Source organism: Haliotis cracherodii, unplaced genomic scaffold, assembly GCF_022045235.1.
Source record: "Haliotis cracherodii isolate W230 unplaced genomic scaffold, xgHalCrac1.p SCAF_4, whole genome shotgun sequence".
Taxonomy (NCBI): domain Eukaryota; kingdom Metazoa; phylum Mollusca; class Gastropoda; order Lepetellida; family Haliotidae; genus Haliotis; species Haliotis cracherodii.
This window is the reverse complement of record NW_027266297.1, coordinates 7,258,463-7,282,143: the sequence shown is the minus strand read 5'-3', so window position 1 is coordinate 7,282,143 and position 23,681 is coordinate 7,258,463. Positions and strand designations below refer to the sequence as shown.

At 39.5% G+C, this 23,681-nt stretch overlaps 2 protein-coding genes across 2 annotated transcripts in view; one reads left to right on the top strand and one right to left on the bottom strand.

Annotated features, from left to right (window-relative positions):
• Window positions 1–8,980, bottom strand: part of LOC139479169 (mediator of DNA damage checkpoint protein 1-like) — a 34,975-nt gene extending 25,995 nt beyond the window's left edge. The window contains exons 1-7 of the mRNA XM_071261957.1: window positions 8,928–8,980; window positions 8,483–8,574; window positions 5,938–6,001; window positions 4,773–4,825; window positions 3,581–3,673; window positions 2,904–2,996; window positions 253–408 (exon numbers count right to left, since the gene is read on the bottom strand). Coding sequence (XP_071118058.1) covers window positions 253–408; window positions 2,904–2,996; window positions 3,581–3,673; window positions 4,773–4,825; window positions 5,938–6,001; window positions 8,483–8,569 — 546 coding nt within the window. The 5' untranslated portion in view covers window positions 8,570–8,574; window positions 8,928–8,980. The remainder of the gene's footprint in view (window positions 1–252; window positions 409–2,903; window positions 2,997–3,580; window positions 3,674–4,772; window positions 4,826–5,937; window positions 6,002–8,482; window positions 8,575–8,927) is intronic.
• Window positions 8,981–9,026: 46 nt separating this feature from the next.
• Window positions 9,027–20,221, top strand: LOC139479167 (peptidyl-prolyl cis-trans isomerase FKBP1A-like). The gene is made up of 6 exons (XM_071261954.1): window positions 9,027–9,123; window positions 11,568–11,615; window positions 14,175–14,270; window positions 14,497–14,519; window positions 15,898–15,971; window positions 17,698–20,221. The coding sequence occupies exons 1-6, from the start codon at window positions 9,084–9,086 to the stop codon at window positions 17,750–17,752; spliced, it is 336 nt and encodes a 111-aa protein (XP_071118055.1). The 5' UTR covers window positions 9,027–9,083; the 3' UTR covers window positions 17,753–20,221.
• Window positions 20,222–23,681: the final 3,460 nt, after the last annotated feature.

The window sequence follows — 23,681 nt, the reverse complement described above, 5'->3', positions numbered from 1 at the left end:
ATTTAACTACCCTAAGATCCGGCTGAGAATTGGTCTTCAACAATCCCTGCTTCTCATTTCAAAGTGAATCCAACTTTTATAATGTGATTACCGGAAGCACATGTTTGAAGAAAACATAGCATGAGAGATTGCTAAAGTTTGTGCAGAATTTGTGCAGAAGTGGGTGCAGAATTTAATCAACTTTACCACAGAATGTTCATTGTGTTGGGCTCGGAGTTCAACAGTGACTGATATTTAGAGGGTATGTCATACCTGTGTAGGTTGAAGGATGTCGCTGCTGGCGTCGCTCATGTCATCATCTTCTGTCTTGTCCAACACTGGGTTGACATTAGCACTGTCGGATGCCTCAACTGTCTGCAGCATCGACTCTGAGCCAGTCTCGGACCCAGAGTCCTCAACACGAGACACCTAAGTTCCAAACAGTTACCATGGTTACCATGTACACAAACGCACTGACTTAACTCACTTAAACTGGGGACACCAGTTATGGGCTTCACACATTGTACCCATGTCGGGAAACAATGCTTTTACTCCTAGGCAAGAAATAGTACTAGTCAGAGACTAGCTTACAACAAATACATGTATATTAATTTCTTTCACTACTGACAAAACTCAAAGAAATACATTTGTTTGCATAGTTTCTCATGTAACATGTATTGTTGAACATGCTGAAGGCTGAAGGTATCCCCAAGTACCAGTGGAACAATACAGACTTTGTCATTAGTCAAGATATTCCATCCTTCACAGCCCTGGGCTCCTTCCCACAAAGCGATCTTAGCGCTATGACGACATAACTCCCATACTTTGACATAGACTTACGACAGTCGTAGCACTACTATTGCTTTGTGGAATGGGGCCCTAATCAGTGTTTCTGGTGGGTTTGGTATCAGCTAAGTGAGGTGAGGTGAAATTGGGTTTAACGTCGCGTCCAAGATTATTGCACTTATATAGCGACGTGCATGTTCGTGTGTGTGTGTGTGGCTGCTTGTACTAGTCCGGACTGATGCCGATTTATAGTGCTAGCTCACTGAGATGCCATGCCGCAGTTTAACATGAATACCCCACTCAGACACAGTATACTGACTCCGAGCCGACCAGTCCTTGTTTTAGCCCCTTAATGCCGAGAGCCAGACAGGGTAACAACAAGTACCATCTTTTTATGTCTTTTGGTATGAGGCGGCCGGGGATCGAACCCCGGACCTTTTGCTCTCCGGGCGGACCCTCTACCACTAGACCACGGAGGCGGTCCCTGGTATCAGCTAGACATTGAGGGATTGCCGGCATAAGAAAATACCAACAGTCTGTTCCAAAAATGTTATGAGACTACTAGACTAAAACATCATTCTTAGTTGAGTTTAGTGTTATTATGAGGACTGTTATTACAAGGTTCAAACAGATATGGAACACTAAAATTCAAGGCTGCCAACTGTCATTTTCAAGGCTTTTCTTAGTTGGGTTATTAGCCTTAGTCTGTCAATATTGTATGAAATCCAGCATATTATAAATAGAGTTGCAAGATCTTAAAAGCAGAATGACCATCACACATTTTCCAACTTATTCCAATTAATGTTCACACACATAATTTTTCACCCAACAAAAACATTCATTAAGTCTGTCATGAATTCTTCAGGGTGTTTGGCACCAAATCTCACCACTGTGATGAATCACACTTAAATATCTTTGCCACATATTTTTGTTAGCTTTGCTAACTTTGATTAACATGTATATGTCATTTTGTACAAATTCAATGCTTTTCAAGTTATTTTGGTGATTTTCATGGCTTTTCAAAGTTGACAATAAAATTCCAGGCTTTTCAAGAGGGACCTGAAAATTCCAGGCTTTTACAAGCCTGTACAAACACTAAATTAGCTGAGCTCCCCAGGCCAAACAGAAGTTTACTAGACTCAGGCTTCAGACTAGAGGCTAAAGTCACAAATGTACCAGAGATTTAAACTTTATGAGTCAGTATCATTTCAACGTTTACCTCGTCTGTCTCAGTCTGATCCAATAAAGTATGGTGTGTTATTTGTTGTAATAAATGTTTTTGATCCAAATACAACATCTACATGATTAAGCTATATGGAAGAATTACACTGTAGGCTGTGTAGGGGTCAAAAGATTGTATTTGAACTGGACACATGGACATGATGGACCTACAACACTTGAATTTACCGATCCAAGTCACATTTTGGGAGGTTCATATGTGTCAGATACTGGAGAACAAAAACTCTGGCAAAAAACATATACCCTTTAAACAAACGCTGCAACGTTCTAACTGATCCTTCAATAAAATCACCATAGACAATCGGTCTTGTAGGCTGATCAGAATTTTGATAACCAGGGCCACAGGTCTACCATTCATTTCACACACTGGTGTCTGCCTACCTTCTGTGGTAGGAATGTCATGCATGTCATGGAAAAATAAATTAAGTATTGATGACAATTTAGGGGTATTCAATTTTTGTTTACCCACCTGTTTCTTCACATTTGGGCATTTAACTTAAAACATGTTTCGTAACAATCCCTGTAAATGATATAAAACTATATGAATAATAGTATACCCATCTGCATCTGTTTGCAGCTCCCTCTCTGGGAAGCCATTTTTTGTATATGTTTAATTCTTTAATTACCAATCAGGGACTAAGGCACAATTGCTTTTCAACTGGCATCTATCAGTATGTTTGTCGCAGAAGCTTTTCCAAATGTAACTGTCGATAAGTGAATTTGGTGATCGATTTGCTTAGCTAACAGTTTTAATATACGCATTAATTTTATTTTAATAGCGTATTTATAGTTTTTGTTGAGTATCTGATACGCTAGGATTGGATTAGTCTGCATATTTCAGCTTAATTTATGCATATTTTGTATGTAAATATGCAGCTTATCTCGTGCTCTGGACTTACACCACTGCTGATGAGGTAGGATGCGTGGATATCAGCAAACACAAGAGCATCATCGTGTTTCAGCTCATAGCGGACGTTGGGCGTCAGAAACCGCTGAAATCACGCAATGAAAAAAAGTCCTCACTATGGAGAAAGAGTGACACCACGATGAACTTGAACACTGAATACAACAGCCCGACACTTACTCCACCTCTATTGATGATCAACAGATAAACGGACACCAACATACAGACACACTGGACTCAGCCCTCAGAACACACCACCTCTCTCACACCTGTTTCCCAAAAACAAATGCCCCACTACGTCACACAATTGCATGACAATCTTGTTTCAAACATATATACACAGATTATGAGAAGTGAAAATGTTAGTTCTCAGAAAATAACATTAAACTGGTGGACCTTTTAATCTCCCGACCATTAGGCGTGCAACTTTTCAAAAATGACCGTCTGTCAGCAAAATAGACCCTCTCAGACTGTTCGACAGACAGGTATTTTAAACTCTGTAATCATGGTACTTACTAACATTAAACTGGTGGACTTATTAAACTCCTGACCATCTGTTGATATTTCAAACATTGTAATTACTGATATTCATAATGATTATCTATCACACAAGTTTCCAAAATATCTGACAGTAAATCCTCAGAAAAGTGTGCACCGTGGATGCTGACTTACCTTGCCACGCCGGGTCTTGTTCCTGCTGCCGCTGTCGTATATCAAGTGACTGTCTCCTTGGATCTCAAAACATGCGTGCTGCTTCGACAGAGCCTAGATTCCAACATAATTCAAGTCAAATAAATCAAGGGGCAGATTTAACAACAAATTTGTACGTAGCCAGCAGGGCATGCTTCTTTTTAAAGTCCTTTCTCCAAACTAACTGGCCCACAACTAAATGTTTAGAACACCTCACCCCTGAAACGCCTTTTCCTGCACTCTTGGCTTCCATTTGCCACATTTCGTGGTGATTATTGAGCAAATAAAGATGTTGTTGTTCACAACATTACAAAATGGCGTCCGTTCATCATTCTACCGAGATGATTGACATATATCTCTTTTTGAGTTGACCATTCACACGACCTCATCCCCTCTAAATATTTTGTCACCGCAATTACATAATTCACGAGTAGTGTGTCCATTACACCTACATAGAGAAAGGGTGAAGTTTCCACAAGACAGACGGGCCATCTACGTTACGTTTCAGCAAGCCCTTTGTACTTTTAACTGGCCACAGGCCAACAGACCATCACTTAAATCAACCCCTGTGAACGCAAAAGAATTAATGTATTTTTATGCCACAACATCAATATTCCTGGTACTTTTGTGTCTTGAATTAACAAACCGGTGGTCTCGAACACCTTGTCCATGACCAAAGTTTGTTTAATAGTTATTTAACGCCACACTCAGCAATATTCCAGCTATATGATGGCGGTCTGTAGGTAATCAAGTCTGGACCAGACAATCCGGTGATTGCCATCATGAGCATCGATCCATGCAATTGGGTATGATGACATGCTTCAACCAACCTGCAAGCCTGACCACCCGATCCTGTTAGTCGCCTCTTACGACAAGCATAGTCGCCTTTTACGGCAAATGACCAAAGAGATTAACCCCGTCAACAAGCAGACAAGGTACAGACACTAGTTATCTGTAGGATGACACCACATCCTGCTTCATATGCATAACACCCATATTGGGCATGTTTTCAATGTTGGGAGGTGCACAATATATATATTATTTTTTCATGTGCATAAAAACAGATAACAAAGATAACCTGAGGATACATCTGATGCACGTTTTCATTTGAAACTATCTGCTATCATAAACTGGGCAAAAACATTTATGTCAACTACTGAAAAGTTCTAGTTACCTTACTGGGGATATATACATTACAATCCTCTTGTCGGCCAACAATATTGTTACCTGAAAAAGTAAAAAGCTACTTGTAGGAAAAGTAAATGTTCTACACAATGAGAAAAAGTGATATTACGTTTTTTGAGGGACTCAAAAACGACAGAGTTGCTTCCCTTGGTAATAAGGATACAGGGATTGTGGGTTTGAATCCCAGACTGGCTCTTGGTGTCTCTTATCAATACCTGTGTCAATGTATTTCACTAAAAACATCTGAGTGGGCTTTCACCCAAATTGGGGCGACATGTTAAGATAAACTACAAATACAAAACACTGTGTCAGCCAAAACTCCCTTGCCAATGTAAGAATACAATGGTTTCAAGGTTCTACAAATATATTTTCTTCAGGTGGCCAAAGAGATCACTGAAAGACAACACAGTTATTCATGTCATTTTGCCATTGTCAACAATGGTCAAAAACTTAAAAACAAAGGCAGCCAAAATTATTGTTTTCTAAAGACCTGCAGGAACGACTACTTTGATGGCTCAACTCAGTATTAGGACAGCAATGGCGTACCCCTGTGTACAGGTATAGAGAAGATCAGAACAGCACCCAAATTTCCTGATTGTAACAGCACCACATTGGCTAAATAGCTTCATATACTAGGGGCGGGTAGCCTAGTGGTTAAAGCGTTCACTCGTCACGCCGACGTCCCGGGTTCGATTCCCAACATGGGTACAATGTGTGAAGCCCATTTCTGGTGTCCCCCCGCCGTGATATTGCTGGAATATTGCTAAAAGCGGTGTAAAACCATACTCACTCACTCACTTCATATACTAAGGATATGACATATTTACCTACTGTATATGTCTTATTTACTTGAAACAGTATAACAAGTGTGAAGATGGGGTGCACGGCATGGTACTGAAATACCTACAAACATGATCAAGGTGACCAGGGGTCCGGAAAATATAAAATCCCAATCGGACATTTCCGGTCCGGCGCATATGGCCGTTACGGACACCTGAAGGTGACCCAGGATTCAAATCCACAATCATAGATTTCTGGCGTGCCCAAGGGATGCAACTCTGCATAGTGCGGCGCCTTAGCAACAAGGCTGCCCGTGCCTCTGCCTCAGCTAACCTCATATAGACACAACATGTAGTAATGATAGTGTACCTCACCTTCATATAGTGGGTACAGCTTCTCAGGAACACCTTTCTGGCAACCAACTTTCAAATGAGCCACCTGCAGGAGGGTATTTTAATATGTTAAATATTTTAATAATGTTTCTGTACTATCCTGATTCATAATATTTTTTTCATTCATAACAAAAACATGAATAAAGCATGGTGTGGTTACCATGGTTACAAAAGACAATGTTAATTATTTACATGTAACTTAAGGATCTGTAAGCAGTGATAGAAACTAACAGGTTCAGTCCACTAGTCCTAATAATAACATAATTATAGCAAAAACATTAAAAAAAGGCAAAATTCTACTAGTCCTTCAGATACCTTCAAGGGGCAGTCTCAGACTTCTTTCCGGCTGTCTAACACTGCCCACTAGGGCTCACTAGCTGACAAGAGTTGATTTGCTTGCTAATGCAACTGAGCGAGACAAGAGACTAGGCTACAGTCAGTAAGGACAGTGTAAATAAACTTGGAGGCAATATCTATATACATTTCCGAACACTGATTGGTTACTGGTGATCGATGAAGATTTTGATAATACAAAGGGCGCATGTTAATTAATTTCTTCAACCTACACAAACAGACCAAAAGAAGGGTGGAAGCTCATCGGATGTCGTTCTTTGGAAATCTGAGATAAGAGTTACAGTTTAATAAAAAAGTATCAGATTTCGGATTGTGTGTACAATATGATTGCTATTCCCTTGTTTGACATGTTTCCTGGTATAACCCTACACCTATGTATTTGTCAACATTCACTTGTTGATTAGTTAATGAATTCATTAGGGGTATAATTAGTGGTAGCATCACTCAGAGATTACCTGATAAAGGTTCCCATTTGTCATTTCTTGTGTCTGGGGTCATTATTCAATCTAAATCCAGGTTTGAAGTAGGGTGAAACATATGTTATGTAGCGTAGCAAGAAACAATTAATCAGCATGACCAGTTGAGTTACCATGGTTACAACAAAAAAACATCCATCAAAGCTTAATATGAAAATATGTTGATTGATTAATCATGGTTATCTTGCAGTGGATTGTGTAAAGGTACGGTAAGTGTTTACATTATTAGGTTTACTAAAGCAGACAGAATACACCCATATCTAGGAGTGAAGCAACTGAATATGTTTGTCAAAGGAATAGCCGATAATATGTTAATTGATTGCTCACTGTCATCTAACTCAATGGACTTTTTCAAAGAACTGTGGACATCACGAAAGTAGTTGTCACTTGTGCTATCTCAGCTGACCAATAAGACTTGACACCTATGTGAAACACCCGAAACAAACTTATGTGATCAGTTTGAGACGAATACGAGTTATTATATCCAGCAACGCTACATATATTATAAAATAACAGATTGTTACAAAGACATGACATCAAACAGGTTTCTTTGTACAGCTGCAGATATATGGGATATTGTACCTTTATGTGGATATTCAAGGATACATTCCTTGCCGAATGTAACTGCCGAATATTATACAGTTGTTATATTGGTCAGTTGTTAGAACAATATCTGCATTTTGTTTGCTGTAGCCAAAAAACCCAAATCATTCCTGTTCCTCTACGTTTTCGTTGGGAAGTTCTCCGATGTGAGACACAACACAAAGTTGTTGTTTTCACAAGCCTTTTCATTTGCGGGTGTCAATACGTTACAGTCAATGTGTAAAATGTGGTTGACTCAGGCAATTAATAAAATGTCTAAATATTTCAGTCATTCTGCAAATTGCAAACCTGTCCATTTATTTAACAGATTGACTAAAAGATTATTAAAATGTTCGAAAGGGCTTAAAACATAACAAGTGACAAATAATGCAAGGATTAGAAACCAGAAAATTGATTTTCGTTTTTTTTCTTCTTTGCTTTCAGTCACTTAGTGATGAAATAAAACACCAAATGTTTGGAATTTGTTATCATAATGAAATAAATGGACAGATTTTTCAGTCAATTTGTATAATAACTGAATATTTAGGCATTTAATAAGTTGCCAAGGAGAAAATTTTAGTCATTTTACACACTGACAATAACATATACACATGATAATAAGCAATCTTCAGGTGAAATGTATAGTTTGAGTTACAAGTATATGTAGTGTAAACGAAAATCATACAATACAAGCAAGTGACTCATCCAAACTTCATCACCATTAACCATGTTAACGATGCTACCCCCCAAGATACCTACATTTCCTATTCATTTCCAAGAAAAAAATGTATTGATCAATGTGATGATACACCCTTATACTTTCAATAAAAGCAACAAATGCGCACACTGTTGGTGCAGTACAGGCTGCGAAACAGTCATGATTTCTGGAATATCATCCGGGTTGTCACAGGGCAAAAACAAAAACGAAGGGAACAACCACTCCTGGGAAGTTGCTGTAGATCAGTGCCCCTTTAACAATAACAATTGGTAAAACAATAGGGCAGTTTGGCAAGGACTATAGAGCCATTTTCTAACACTGATTAGATCGAGTTAATAATTGTTTGATTAACACATTGAAGTCAAATCTGTTATCTGACATTGACATCTATACTTACTGGACTTTTCTGAGACTGGGAAATGTTCTCATCTGTGTCATCGTCAAATTCATCCAGTGCTATGACTTGTGTTTGATCAAAATCCATGGCAACTGAAAATTTAACAACACTAAATTGGCAAAGACACAAAGCCATATACCCCTAAATATACATGCATAGGTGTGGCTGTTTTATACGTTAGTTGTCCCCGGAAACCATATATCATAGACCAATGATTCTACCGAAAAGCAACATTTATTACACATAGTCTAACACTACTAGGCTAGGAGTAGGACTATTACCAGCTGTATGCCAAGTTTATAGGAGGCCACCTTGTTGCAAATGAATCAACAACACTTTCGTCACACTTTTGCATGACAACAACAGACAAAGTGAAACTGACTATAATCATTCATTAATTCCATACAGAAATATAGTAAACGATCACAAGGTATGTTAAATTTACATTTCTGTCTCAGTTTTCGCTTCTTCCCACTTCGTACATTGCTCTTTCCCGCACTGGCTTTGCGCATGCGTCATTGCGTCTCGCACCTTGCGAGACCAAGCGAGACTGAGAAACTCAGGTGTGCAAAATTGCTTTCTTCTGTCTGCTTGGCCGCTCATGATGGGCGTGACAGTGGAAACAATTAAGGAAGGAGACGGTAAGACGGTTGGTTTTTGATAGCAGAAATGTTTTGCGTACCGTTAGTTGCTAAATAAATCGCCAATGCCTGCAATTAGAGCGCCAGACACTCCCTGTCTGTGACAGTCTGTCAACATAGATGATGTCATGTCTGCTTCTTGTGGTCAGCATTACATCATGATAAGGGCCCCTGTTGATAGTGTTTATCGTTAATATAATCTATATTTAGATAGGAACCAAGCTATGGGCTTCATATTATTAGTAACTCTATTCAACAACATGAACACCTAATAATTATACTTAGCCGTATTCTAAAAGTCCGTTGATTGCGATGTGTCTCTGCAGTCACAGAGGTTGAAATGCTGTCGAGGACACATCGATGATAAGACTATTAAGTGTAACTAAATTAATAGATTATCGGTTAGTAGTCAAATACACACATCTGAGATATATTGATACACAATACTGGATTATTGGGATTATTTTTCACCAGCAAAACTGTCTCTCAATTGAAGAATCCTGTAGTCATGCTGTTACATAGAGCCAAGTCCACATGATCATTGAGTTTGTTGAACATGTTGAAGCACTTTCATCATCATGATCATCCTACCATTTTCATGCTGAGCCATACACATTCATTTGAGCGAATTCCAACAGTTTATAAAACCCTGCTGGGGATCATTTCACCTTGACACTGACATGAAGAGCTACAGGGCTTTTCCTTAATCTGTCTGTGAACCTAACTAGACATGATGGAGGTTTGATTATCAATTACAACTATTCTCCCCAAAACATGCACTGGGCGTATCAATATTGCTGTGTAACTTAGGTATGGTAGATGACCTAAATGATGAATACCGATATATTGTTATTATAATTTTTTGTATTTTTGTATGCTTTATTCTCATATTATACATGCATGGGACCGGGAGTACTCATGACTGTTGACTTTGGTTTTTATAGGTCATTTTCAATGACAAGGGTATCAATTATGAGTGAAAAAAATTACATCTTAAGCACATTAATCTTAACCAGCACATTTTGACACTTATCAGTTTTATTGAATTAAGCATGAAAATATACAATACATATTTGTATTGACAATAAAGGGGTCCATGTCATGACCTAATGATGAATGTTAAATAAATGACAGATTGAGAATGTTGAGAGAATCCCCAGATTCAGCTGCTATAGAGGCAAATCTCAGTAACCCCAGGATACCCCTTTATTTCACACAGTTCCAAAACCACATCAAAACACTATATCTGAATAATACTATTTGTGGAGTATGTTATGTTTTAATCTTAGTCAATGACACGAGCAGTTTTGTGGTGGAGTTCCCTTGTCATACAGTTGACATTAGTGTTTTGCTATTACTAGTGTTGCAGTAAAGAGGTGTAGGGATCACCTACAGGTGCCGTTTGTTCATGTCTGCTGATATGTAAGAGGAGCCATAGGTGGCCCAGTTGTCTAAGGCGCCCCGATTGTGCAGAATTGTGTCCCTTGGGCACGCCAGAAACATGATCGTGGGTTCAAATCCTGGTTCATTCTGATTTGTTTCTAGGTTTGTCGCACCATACCCATGCTCGCTTGGTCTCACCAAAATGGTAAACATGTGAGACCTGCATCACTTAAGCTTTTCCTCTGAGATATAACTGGAAATTTGTTTGAAGTACTAATGTACATGGGTTACTTATCACGCTAAAATAACAGCCAAGTCTCGTTAATCCAACACTCGTTAATCCGACACACCTAATTTGAAACAAATTACCAAGGTCACTCATTTATCAGTTTGTTTAATCCAACACAGTGATTATCAACATGCGAGTACCCAGCCCATGTTTTGATGCTAGATGAGATGGCTATAAGCTGCATATTACAGCGGCTGCAGAGATAAACTTGCTTAACAAGAAACAATTAATGTTTTAAATAACAGGATTAATCACATGCTTAGATTACCTCAATCTCATTAAAATCAGATACAAATTCCGACTACAGCAGAGGACATCCCATTTCAGTCACGTCAGAACAATCTTTCGCAAACTTTGACTGACCAATGAAATGACTAACAGGAAGTCGACATCAGCCGTTAAGAAAGCTGCTTTCTTGAGCTTTGTGGCACTAGTTTCAAACGGGTGACTTGCATTCAAGCCTATGCTTTTAAAGTATTTTGAAACAGCCATACAGCCCGCAACAGTAGGTTTGTATTGAGCTTCAGAGGTTGCATGATTAGAAAACCTTCCGCTAACATTGAGCATTACAATATGAATATTTCATTTTTCATTTGTTTTATTACAAGGTGTTTGTATCATTATCTGACATGTAATTGTCCGATTTTTTTATCACGAACGTTGATACTACTTAATTTCATATTCGACATACTCATTAATCCAACATTATCACATGCAACCAGCCATGTCCAATTAACAGAACTTGGCTCTATTTTTTCACATCTTTTCACAGGTCAAACATACCCGAAGCCTGGACAGTATGTGACTCTCCATTATGTAGGTGGGTATTGTCAATGTGTGTTACCATGGTTACTAACTCAACAGAGATGCACAGGTGGTCAGGATTTCATATTTCAAGTCCAGTTACACCCGTGCTGAACTCAGCTGGAATAATGGAGTTATATTTTGGGTGGATCAATGAGTCTATGCCTAGTCCAATCAATATTGCGTAACAGAATCGACATCCAGTCCGTCAACTGCAGTGTGTATTTCAGTCGACTACAGGATTTGTAAAGCATCAACAGATATTTTCCAAATCCTTTCATATTTACAATCTGATCGTCTTGAGTGGGCACCAAATTGTTTGAAGCAAATGCAAGTGAATTGAGAGGTGGAATCTGATTGGTCAAAAGGTTGACATAGAAAAGACATAACCAGTGGCAGAAACTAACATTTTCAGTCCACTAGTCCTTATGATGATAACATATAGCAAAACCTTTAAAAATGGCACATTTCTACTAATCCTTATGATACCTTTACTATTGGGCAGTTTGGCAAGGACTACTGGACTAGTGCCAATTTCTAATGCTAGATATAGCCCATAATAGCCACTGGTGGCACTACGATCGAGCACGAAAATTCCAGCCTAGTTCGGTAAGGGTTGAAACTGGACTTTTACGGTTGGTTTACTCCCTTGCCTCGGGAAGATGACCCAATCCATTTTGGTCGCCTGTTAGGACAAGCAGAATTGTAGCAGGGCTGTTAAAGATGTAACCAGTTACAGCGGTAATTGATGATCAAGCATGACCAAAAAAATGCAGGGTCCCATTCTAGAGTGATTTTGGCACAACGAATGTCATGAGTCAGTGTTGAAGTATGGGGGTTTTGATACAGGTCCCTGTACTGCAGCATCTCGGATGTTGATCTCCCTTAGCTACGGTAAGATGTCGGCTATTATGCAAGAATATATTTTTGTGGCGTAATTAGAGTGGTGGGGAAGCCTAAAGTACTCATGGAAATGAAAAAAACCCTGTTTTGCTGGATTTAATAATCAACACAAAGCATTACGTAAATGTAAATACGAAATAACAAAACAAGTGGAAAAGTACTAGTCTGGATTTGCTAGTTTTATCTCAGTGCTCAATACAAAATGTAATTTACAGGAGGTAATTTGTAGGCACTTTCAACATTCAAAAATAAAACTAAGTCGAAATTGACATGGCAGAAACAGGCTATAGGCATTATGCAAATTAGCCTGGAAAAAAGTTATCAAAACAACAATAAAAATAACAGCTATGTTTATGTACATAATAATGATGACATGTAAGTTGTTGTTTGAGAACGGAATGTGTTACTTTTACGTTCTGATATTTTGACGATGATTCACTATCCCACAATGCCACTCACAAATCACTAACCACTGACAAATCACATGCATGTGGGTTTCAAGCACCTGTTTTCACTTGTCGTCAAGGTGTCATAGGTCATGGACATTCACCTTGATCTAGTAACACCTGGTTATGCTCAGTTTCACAATCGTCTGTTTTGTTCATATTTTTACACACTTTTACGTGTAAAAAGACACATAAACCTTTGATATGCTGTATTTGTGCCAAGACCCAATTAGTACTAATTGAGTTGTTTGAATATTTATATATTTTGTATATTAACTGCATTTATTTAAAATCTGAGATCGAAAAAACAGGTTTTTTTCATTTCCGTAACTACTTTAGTGGTTAAAGCGTTCACTCATCACGACGAATTCCTGTATTCGATAACTGGAATATTGCTGAGTGCGGCGTTAAACAACAACCAAACAAAACAATGTGTGAAGGCCTTTTCCTGTGTCTCCTGCCGTGATGTTGCTAGAATATTGCTTTGAAAATGCCGTAATACCATACTCACTCACTCATGATGACATAATTTGTACATGAGGATATTATTATTACCAATGCCAGCATGCTCAAATCATTGTGTCACACTTTGTCAATTCGCTTCAAACATGACATTGGAGAAATTGGGCTAGCTTTTTGGCCTATTCATCAAAGCTCTCAAAGACCTATTCTCAATATAACTCTCAAATTTACCCGGTGGGGATTCTGGGGTAGAACTGGGACGGTTGGGTAGCCTAGTGGTTAAGGCGTTCGCTTGTCATACTGAAGACCTGGGTTCAATTCCCCATGTGTGTACAATGTGTGGAGCCTGTTTCTTGTGTCCCCCGCCATGATATTGGTCGAATATTGCTAAAATCAGCGTAAAACCATACTCACTCACTGAGGTAGAACTGGTCCCTTGCAGTGGCAACCTATGCAAGTCTTAAGAGGCGACTTAATGGATCAGGTGGTCAGGCTCATTGATTTGGTTGATAGTGACTGTGTGTCATCATGCTCAGCAGGAGTGGATCATTGCTCACAACATCAATCACTGGATTGTCTGGTCCAGACTTGATTATTTACAAGCCGTCATACAGCTTGATTATTGTTGAGTGCAGCATTAAACAAAAAAACGATATTTACTTGGTAATGCTATCAATGCTTATAGTTTCTTGCGTATGGTGAATTGAAAATGATATTTAGTATTTCTAATATATTGACATTGCTTTTGTGTTTGTATTTTGCAGGTACACTGTTCACAGAGAATGGTAAGAAGGTAGATTCCTCTCGAGACAGGGGTGTTCCATTCACATTCCAACTTGGTAAGGGAGAGGTGATCAAAGGTGAGAATTATTGAAATATATTTGTTCTTGATAGCTTTGTGTCATTTATTAATCTCTGATTGTGATGATATTTAACAAGTTCTTCAGTCTTTTAAAAGCAAGTGAAAATATAGAGCCAATCTGTGACTTTGGTCTGAAGCAAATTAATTGCAGTTGCCACTATTGTTAACTGTTGGAATACATTCCAGGTGTAATGTTTGACAAGGACACCATGCTTCTGTTTCAGGATGGGAGGAAGGTGTGAAAAGAGTGAGTACATTTGACTGTGTTCTGTCTGCCCTGACTCAGTCTTCCCTGTTGTAACATGTCAGTACAGAGACTGTTCATTGGTGAACATTTCTGTGCCACAAACACATCATGAAAGAGGTTTTTGTCACTGTAAACTTTCTCATCTAATCCTACAATACTGTGTCAAAACAACTTTGATAATGTGATGCATTCTCACATTAGCCTGTTATGGACTGAATGTTATTTTATGCTATAGTCAGCAAAAATCCTACCTGTGAAGATCTGGGTTGCAACTTGTCTTCGGCAACCCTTGCTTGCTGTAGAAGGCAACTAACTGTGCTTTTCGTAAGAGGCGACTAACTGGATTGAGTGGTCAAACTCGCTGACTTGTTTGGTGCATGTCATCGTATCCCTATTGCGTGGATCGATGATCATGATATCAATCACTGGATTGTCTGGTCAGTTTGCCATCATATAGCTGGAATATTGCCGAGTGCAATTACTCTCTTCATGTTGTACTATTGCTACAGTGTTCCCGTTTACTGGTAATTACCAGCTTTTTACCGGTAAAATTAGGCTTTGACCGGTAAATCATGTTACTGCCAGTCTGGCAATTAAGGTACCTTAATACGCTTTGTTGTTGAACAAAACATCAGCGATATTCATATAAGTATATATTTTTTTTATATAGTCAGCTTGTCAGTTGCCATCTGGGTTTCCCCTTGTCTATTTTTTGTGCTATCAAATAACATTTCGCTTTGCTTCATGGTTAAATATATATTTGCAGCGATTTAGTCTCGAAATATTCAAAAAAAGAAGACTTGAAAAAAAAAAATAAAAAAATTTTCATCCATTTTTTCATTTGTGGAAAGTTGGGACTGACAAAAAATAGGGGGGACTGGTAATTTTTGAATTGCCACTCCTGGTGGACTGACAGTTTCAAAAGCCAGCGGGAACACTGTTATCTGTTGTGTCACTCACTGCCCCTGTGAGGACCCTGGTTATTCCACTCTTCACTTCAGTTACAATGTTACAGATTCAGTTTAGAGACCAATAACGTTCGTTTTCTTGATTGTATCAACTTCGACTTTATTCTATAATAGGTGTAAAATGAAACTGTGCATATGATTATATTACGTGGGGTTTCTTTTGGTGTGGAGTACAATATCATTGCCACATGGTCATATTGGAAATTTTGATTGAAAAGTGAAAAATGAACTGATCTGAAACCCTGATTTCAGTTTAATGTATTGTATGCACAATAGTGGTTTTCAGATTATATTTATTTTTTTAACATTGATTTTTTCTTCTTGTAATAACCACAAACTTTTCAAAGCAATATGCATGTCTTACTGTTTGTAAAGGAGATGTTTGCAGTTAATGCTTTCCTCTGTTTCAGATGAGTATGGGAGAGCGGGCGCGAGTCACATGTCCTCCCAAGCTGGCCTATGGGCATAGAGGGCATCCTGGATTATATCCTTTCTTAAATACGTACAGCTGAAAATTAAAGTGCATGTAGACCGTGTTCCCCTTTCTTTTTGAGGCCAGGGCATGATGGTCTGGTCATTTTAGCCACCCCAGCAGAGTTACATACCTTACAGGTATGTCAGGATCCCGTGGTCAAGGGATGGAAATTTGCCCTGATTACGATCCTTGGTTTATGAGCACCATATGTGTGCATGACTTTCAGCACTATATGTGTGCTTTAGTTTTAGCATCATACGTGTGCATTACTTTCAGCACTATATGTGTGCATGATTTTCAACACCTTACATGTGCTTGAGTTTCAGCAGCATACATGTGTTAGATTTTCAGCACCTTACATGTGCTTGGGTTTCAGCACCATACGTGTGCTTGACTTTCAGCACCATACGTGTGCTTGACTTTCAGCACCATACATGTGTTTGTGTTTCAGCACAATACGTGCTTGAATTTCAGCACCATATGTGTGTTTGAGTTTCAGCAGCATAAGTGTGCTTGAATTTCAGCACCATATGTGTGTTTGAGTTTCAGCACCATAAGTGTGCTTGAATTTCAGCACCATATATGTGCTTGTGAGTTCTGCCAAAGTGGCTGGTCGGTGTGATAGCAAAGTGGTTAAAGCTTTCATTTGTTACACTATTAGAAGTGGTTTTAAGCAGGGTAGATTTGGCCACATTGGCCAGTTCTTGTGGGATCTGAAATTGATGGGATTAGGTGGTCATTGGGAAAAAGTCTTCCCAGGTCGCACTTGGTGCTTAAAATCATGGTTTTCCTGGATATGGCATTGCAATGGACAAATTCATTATTCATGGCAGGAACAGCCACAGATATTTGTTATCCATTGAATCATCCATTGAGTCCCTCCCTAGGGGCAACATGTGTGTCTTTCTGTTGTTTCAGTTCCCAAAGTAGAATTAAGGGCCACAGAAAATAACTGATTAAGTTCTGTATTTACTATGTTGATAAACATAACATCTTTTTAGACTTGTGTATTTCACTTTTTGATAATTAAATTTCCAAAAGAAATTTCCATGCATCAACTACTCAATAATACCCCCAAATCTGAAACTACCTAATATATCACATGTGAAGATCTGGGGTGGAATAAGTCTCCAACAACCCATGCTTGCCATAAAAGGCGACTATTTTTTTCGTAAGAGGCGACAAACGGGATCGAGTGGCTCGCTGACTTGGTTGATGCATATCATCATATCCCAATTGCGTGGATCAATGCTCATGATGTCAATCACTGAATTGTCTGGTCCAGAATCGATTATTTACAGACCGCCGTCATATAGCTGGAATATTGCCGAGTGCGGCATTAAACAACAAACAAAAACCGAATATCATAACATCTCCTAACTTACTCAGCCCAGTCAACTGCCGTGCAGAGTTGCGTCCCTTAGACATGTCAGAAAGCTGTGATCATGGCTTCAATTCCTGGTTTGCCACCTTATGTTTCTTGGTGTATCAGGACTCAGAACCACACCCACTCTTGTGGAAACATCTAAGACCAGTATCACTTCAAGCTTTCCTCCCACATTAAGCTGACACACTGTGACATTAATCCAAAATATTGTTTAAAGCGTTGTTAAATCCAATTGAAACTCAATCAACCATTGGTTGGCTGGGTGTTTTATTTCAGCCTGCTAATACATATTTGAATATTTGCATCAATTCTCACTCCTCTGTATGCATGACCTTGACACTGACCCACGATACCCTCCAATGCCACACTAGTGTTCGACATCGAACTGCTGAAGCTGAGCTGAAGATGTCACCAACATCTCTCTAGCCGTCTCTTCATCATCTGGAGAGGGCTTCAGGGGAGAAAACTCCAGTACCATGGATTCTGAAGATGACTACAATTGACTGGACATTTTATGAAATTATAATTACATGTGCCAGTGTAGATTTTGTACATACGCAACCCATGTATTGTCAGGTGTACATGCTTCGTCATGCTTTGTTGGGCGAGCCCAGTTATATAGTACCTTGCGCGACTATGTAGCAGCACTGGTGCTAACCCTGCTGCCTTCTGCAGGCTGTCAAACACTTTGCTTATCAGTTGTCCTCGACACTGCTTTTGTATAATTTCTACATTCAGTCTGTTATATGCTTATTGAGAATTCTTTCTCAGCTGTCATATTTATTGATTAGAGGTATCTGTAGATTTTCAAAGAGGACCGAGAACCATTACTTTGAGGAGAATTGATAGGTCATTTAGTCCAAACTCTGTTCCTTGAATGCATAGATATCATACATGAATCTCTCATTATGTACATTTGTGTCATGTTTGTATCCTTTTATTTGGAATTACACAGCCAGGGAAGAGAGTTTTTGTGCTGTTGATGAAATATGGAGTTTTCTGGAGATGGACATGCAAATCTTCCCTGGTTACATAATATCTACTTGTTAGTGATGGATGATGATGAAGATCATTATTGATATGATCAGTAATGCTCTGTAACAGGTAACAGGTGTTACATGCTTTCAGAGAAAGTCTTGTTTGTAAATACATGTGTAACATTGACAAGCCAGAGAAAGTTGCCGCCATTGTTAAAAAACAAAGCGTTTTCCAAACTTTGTGAAGTGATTATACATATTTGTCATTTGGTGTTGAAATATTCTCCATGTGTGATTTATGTTAATGTGATGCTAAATAAGTAAGTAATATGTATGGTAGAGCTGAAGATAAAGGCGGAAAAGTGTGATAATATGTTGTGACAGTGTCAGCACTGAATGGCCCTGTGGACAGATTTGTCAGTAAAATGCATTTATTACAGATTTATGAAACATCTACTTTATTTTCACAATTGTTTAATCAAAATGGGTTTTGAGGATACTTTGAGGCAGAAGTGGTACTGCTAGATAATTCTGGTTGTACTGTTCTTCTACTACTTACCTGCAATGCCATCAATGCACTTTGTGTCAAACTGAAAGTAAAGAACCCTTTTCATGGCTTGACATTTACTGGAAGCTGGTCAGCTTACAACACTTTTTTCTCTGTTCTTTTAACCTGTTTTTAATGTGTGCAATTGTCAGATGTAATCTTGATTCATAGCCATTTCTCATGTTTTTATTCTCATTTCAATGCTTTGAAACATTTCTCTAATGTGTATTTCTTTCTTGACTTCGTAGCGATTTCCTACTTTCCTATAACCCAGAGTTATCTCCCTTCCTTAGGGGGGAAATTCAAAAGTTTAATGTTGGATTAATAGTTCCTTATGTTATAAGATACACACACCCCACTCCAGAAAATGTTAAAACTCTGAGATTCTATTTATTTAAGTAACTTTAATCTTACATTGATAAACATTTCGTCCTGTCAGATCTGCAGGATGTTATGGTGAATGAGACGTAAAGCGGTGGTTTCAAGAAAGTATGTCAAGAACTGATTTTTCACTGAGCTCCTTTTAATACCGGAATGCCATTCATGTTCAGGGTGAAAATACCCAATTAGAGCTGTTATTTATTGAAAAGTTGACTCTGTCAGAGGGACAACTTGCAGACTTGCTTGTTACACCACTCCCACCACCAAAACATAAGGAATCAACATTTATATCCAATGTCAAACTTATAAAGTGGCTACCTGCAGCAATCATACAAATCCCCTCCCCATATTAAGGTCTTGCAGTAGCTGCCAAAAGTCAGTCAATTCCTATTTTCGAATTTTCCTTCACTGATTTGATCACTTTGCGTTCTTATATATGATATAGTTCAAGTGATTGCATTGGTGTATTTTAACTGATTCACAAACTACCAATTTCTTTCTGTTTACATGTGATAAGCTTGGATACCAGTCAGATGCAAGCAATACCATGATATTTACAGAACAAAATTACACACCACTTGTTGATTTTATTTTGTTAACACAACTAAGTACATGTTTTGTTACTGAAGAAGGCTTGTTATAGAGTTGATATCCAAAGGATAATTGTGCTAGAAAAGTTTCTGTAGGTAATTATGACATTGCGATGAAGTGGACGAGTCAGTGATGAAGGCTGTATAGTCCTATGTACCTGTGATGCGAATGATGGCGGTGTTATTATGCCTTGAGATACCACCTAGCTTTGTGAAAGTCTAGGCTACAGAGTCTGGTATATTTGTACAATATTAAGCTGTGCACGCAGTACAGCAATGATGATGCTATCACAGTATGTGCTTGGAAGCCATACCAAGGATATAATTATAGAATTTTATATAGCATCAATGATTGCATTAAAAACCTTTATCTGCTACTCTGTGAGTTTTTGTGATTTGAATTTTAGTTGGTTGTATGGTAACAGACTAAGAACATCCTGGTGTAGTAGTTTAGACACTAGAGGTTGTAGTATGATCACGAGGGGTTTTATGTGTCCCATGAGCCAGAGGTGTGTGGTATAATTCCTAACGAGGGTCAAATAAAACCACATGTACCCCTCCTGATACTGCCATAACAAATTCATCTTACTGACATGTTTTAGTATGACTTTGTAAAAGAATTAGAACAAATTCAAAATTTATAGAAAACAGCTGTTCGGTTGAGCTGATTTTAACTTGTGCTGTCACTTGACTTTGATTGACTGGGAGCTCATCCACAACAATAAGGAAGCCTGTAGAAAAGTTCCCCACACAAAGGCTCTCTGTAGAACTTGGATTGGTAACACGAAGGGAGGTCACTCTGTTCCTAGCTCTGTACAGTCCAGACTAATGCCAGCCCATTGAGGTACCATGCCGCAGTTTAACACGAAAACTCCCAGCCGACCAGTCATTGTTTAGGCCCCGTAATGCTGAGCGCCGGGCAAGGTAACAGCAAGTACCATCTTATATCCTTTTTCGGTATGACGCGGCCACGGATCGAACCCCCGATTTGCGCTCTACCACAATACCACGGAGGCGGTCACTTGTCAAAGTGTGCCAGTAGTTTTGAACAATCAGTGCAACTGCAACCCCCCCCCAAACCCTTCTTACAGAAACTCTCACCTTCCCTTTTCGAAAACAATGTATCTGCACTTTACATAATTTTCATCCACAAAATAAAATGGCCACCCATTTTAGTGATAAACGACTACGCGGAAACCCCTTTTAAAAAAAATGTTAGACCTTCTGTTTTCAAATTTTCAGAGTGTTCCGACACAATGAATTCATAATCAAGAGATATTAGACTGGTTCGATACACAAACGAACCTACTGTTGTACTGTTTGAACCAGAGACCATATACCGATATATATGGTCTCTGTTTGAACCAACGATTACACGTGATCAAGCCATTTACTCGGTTCATTCAAGCATAGGTTGCTGTAAACATAGCCTAACCCGAAACCCCAGTTCAGGGAACATGAAGATAAAAATTCAGTGAGTGAGTGATTCGTTTTAAAAGCCTTTTAACAATATTCCAGTAATATCACAGGGTGTCAGCTTCATGTGGGAGGAGACCCGTGAAGATTCCGGGATAGAATAGGTCTTCAGCAACCCATGCTTACGTAAAAGGTGACTATGCTTGTCGTAAAAGGCGACTAACGGGATCGGGTGGTCAGGCTCGCTGACTTGGTTGATGCATGTGATCGATCCCAATTGCACGGATTGATGCACATGATGTCAATCACTGGATTGTCTGGTCCAGACTCGATTATTTCCAGACCGCCGTCATATAGCTTGAATATTGTGTGCGGCGTTAAACAACAAACCAACCAACCAATCATGTGGGAGGAAAGTCCATCAAAATACAGGTTTGGGAAAATAATGTGGCCCAGAGACTGTGAGGCAGCCTATAGGCATGCCCCCTGCATGACTATTTGACTGAAACCCCGAAGTTTCTCCTTCAAATATGCAATGTTCAAAGGATTCAGACGACCATCTACCTAAAAAATACCAAGACTACCCAAGAAAAAAAAACGGATCGAAATCTGACCAATCAGAAGCCTGGGTTGTCAATCAATCAGAGGCTGCGCTCGGGCCATGCTGGGCTCTGATTGGTCGAACCGGGGTTGCGATTCCTCTCCCATTGTAAAATTCATTTCCTATGGAAAAGAAACACAGGGGTCGGTCTGTTTTGGAAAACCGAGGTGCAGGCCAGGCACCGGAACGAACCAATCGGAGCTGCTGTCTGGCGAACCAACCAGGAAGCAGGGTGTCAGTGTCTCTCCTATAAAACAAGAGAACAACCATTCGAGTGGATCAGTGTCACTTGTAAAATTTATTTTAAAAATCAGCAGCAGCAGCAACATGGAAAAGAAATCAGAAAACTGGGATTTGGAACTGGTTTCTACTGAGATAGTAACATCACCAGCATCGTTACCGCCATGGCAATGCGGGAGGTGCCAATGGTGCCTGCCAGTGTATGCCCTTGGTACAAGTGCACGGGATGACACTTTTCAGTGCGTGTATTGCAATACCATCTTGAAGGATACCTACATGAGGCGACTATGCCACACAAGTAAGTGTCCCGTATGACGCCAGATTACAGCCCACCTGTGCCTTTGTACCGTTGCGTGTACGTGTATGTGAAGAAGTGATCTTCCTCAAAACGGCCTTTTTCAGGGCCACCCATCTCTCCCGAAAGAACGCTTTCATCCTTTGCTTTGACGACCCTCAAACCCAAACAAAGAACCCTCCTCCTCCTCCCTCACTCCACCACCACCACCCACTCAACCACCACCACCTCCTTCCACCACCACCACCTTTTCTGTGTTTAGAACAACAAAAGAACAACCATGTCGATCATAGTTCACCTTTTACGACCGCTTCTCTGGGTTTTTCCCCTTCCCTCCTCCTCCTCCCCCGGAAACGGATGCGACGCCCTCTTGGAGGTGCGCACCACCGGAAACGGATGCGACGCCCTCTTGGAGGCGCACGCCACCGGAAACAGATGTGCCGCCATCTTGGAAGTCCGGAAGTGGCGTCACAGAGATCACGTGATCCTCTCGATCAATCAGAAGCCAGGAGCGGTACTGTACCGATGCCCTCAACTACTAACATTAATCTTAACAATTCAGAAATGGGTGTCCCGAGGATCTACTGCATGTATACGATACTGGACAATGTACCAGCAACATACTATATATATCTGTAACTGCGGTCTGTAAATAATCGAGTCTGGGCCAGGCAATCCAGATCTATATCACGAGTATCAAGATGACGTGCATCAGCCAAGTCAGAGAGTCTGACCACCCGATCCCATTAGTCGCCTTTTACGAGTGAGTGTGAGTGAGTTTGGTTTTAAGTCGCTTTTAGCAATATTCCAGCAATATCACGCCGAGGGAGACCAGAAATTGGCTTCACGCATTGTACTAACGCCTCTTACGACAAACATCGTTTACTGAAGACCGGATCGTCACGGACTTGGGTTTTCAGAGACGTCCAAAATGCAATTAAACTATAGGTTTATGTCGAGGTGAAGGGCTAAGGTGTAGAGTAAAAAAACAAGAGTATGCCACTAACGTGGCTATATCCCCCGCCCCTGTTGCAGAATGTATGACATAATTACATCTAAACAAACCCTAACCTTTTTTAACCGATATGGAACTTGTCATGGAAATTGTAAAAAACAGAAGAGTTTGCCACTAACATGGCCAAGTCTCCTTCCCAGCAAATGAAGTGTATATTATGTCAACAATAGTGAAATTTGATCACACAAACACATACATTTGAAAATATTCAAAATTTTGTAATGAGTAAAAGGCAGCAGGGGAGCATCTACTTGATGTAAAATTAAAGCA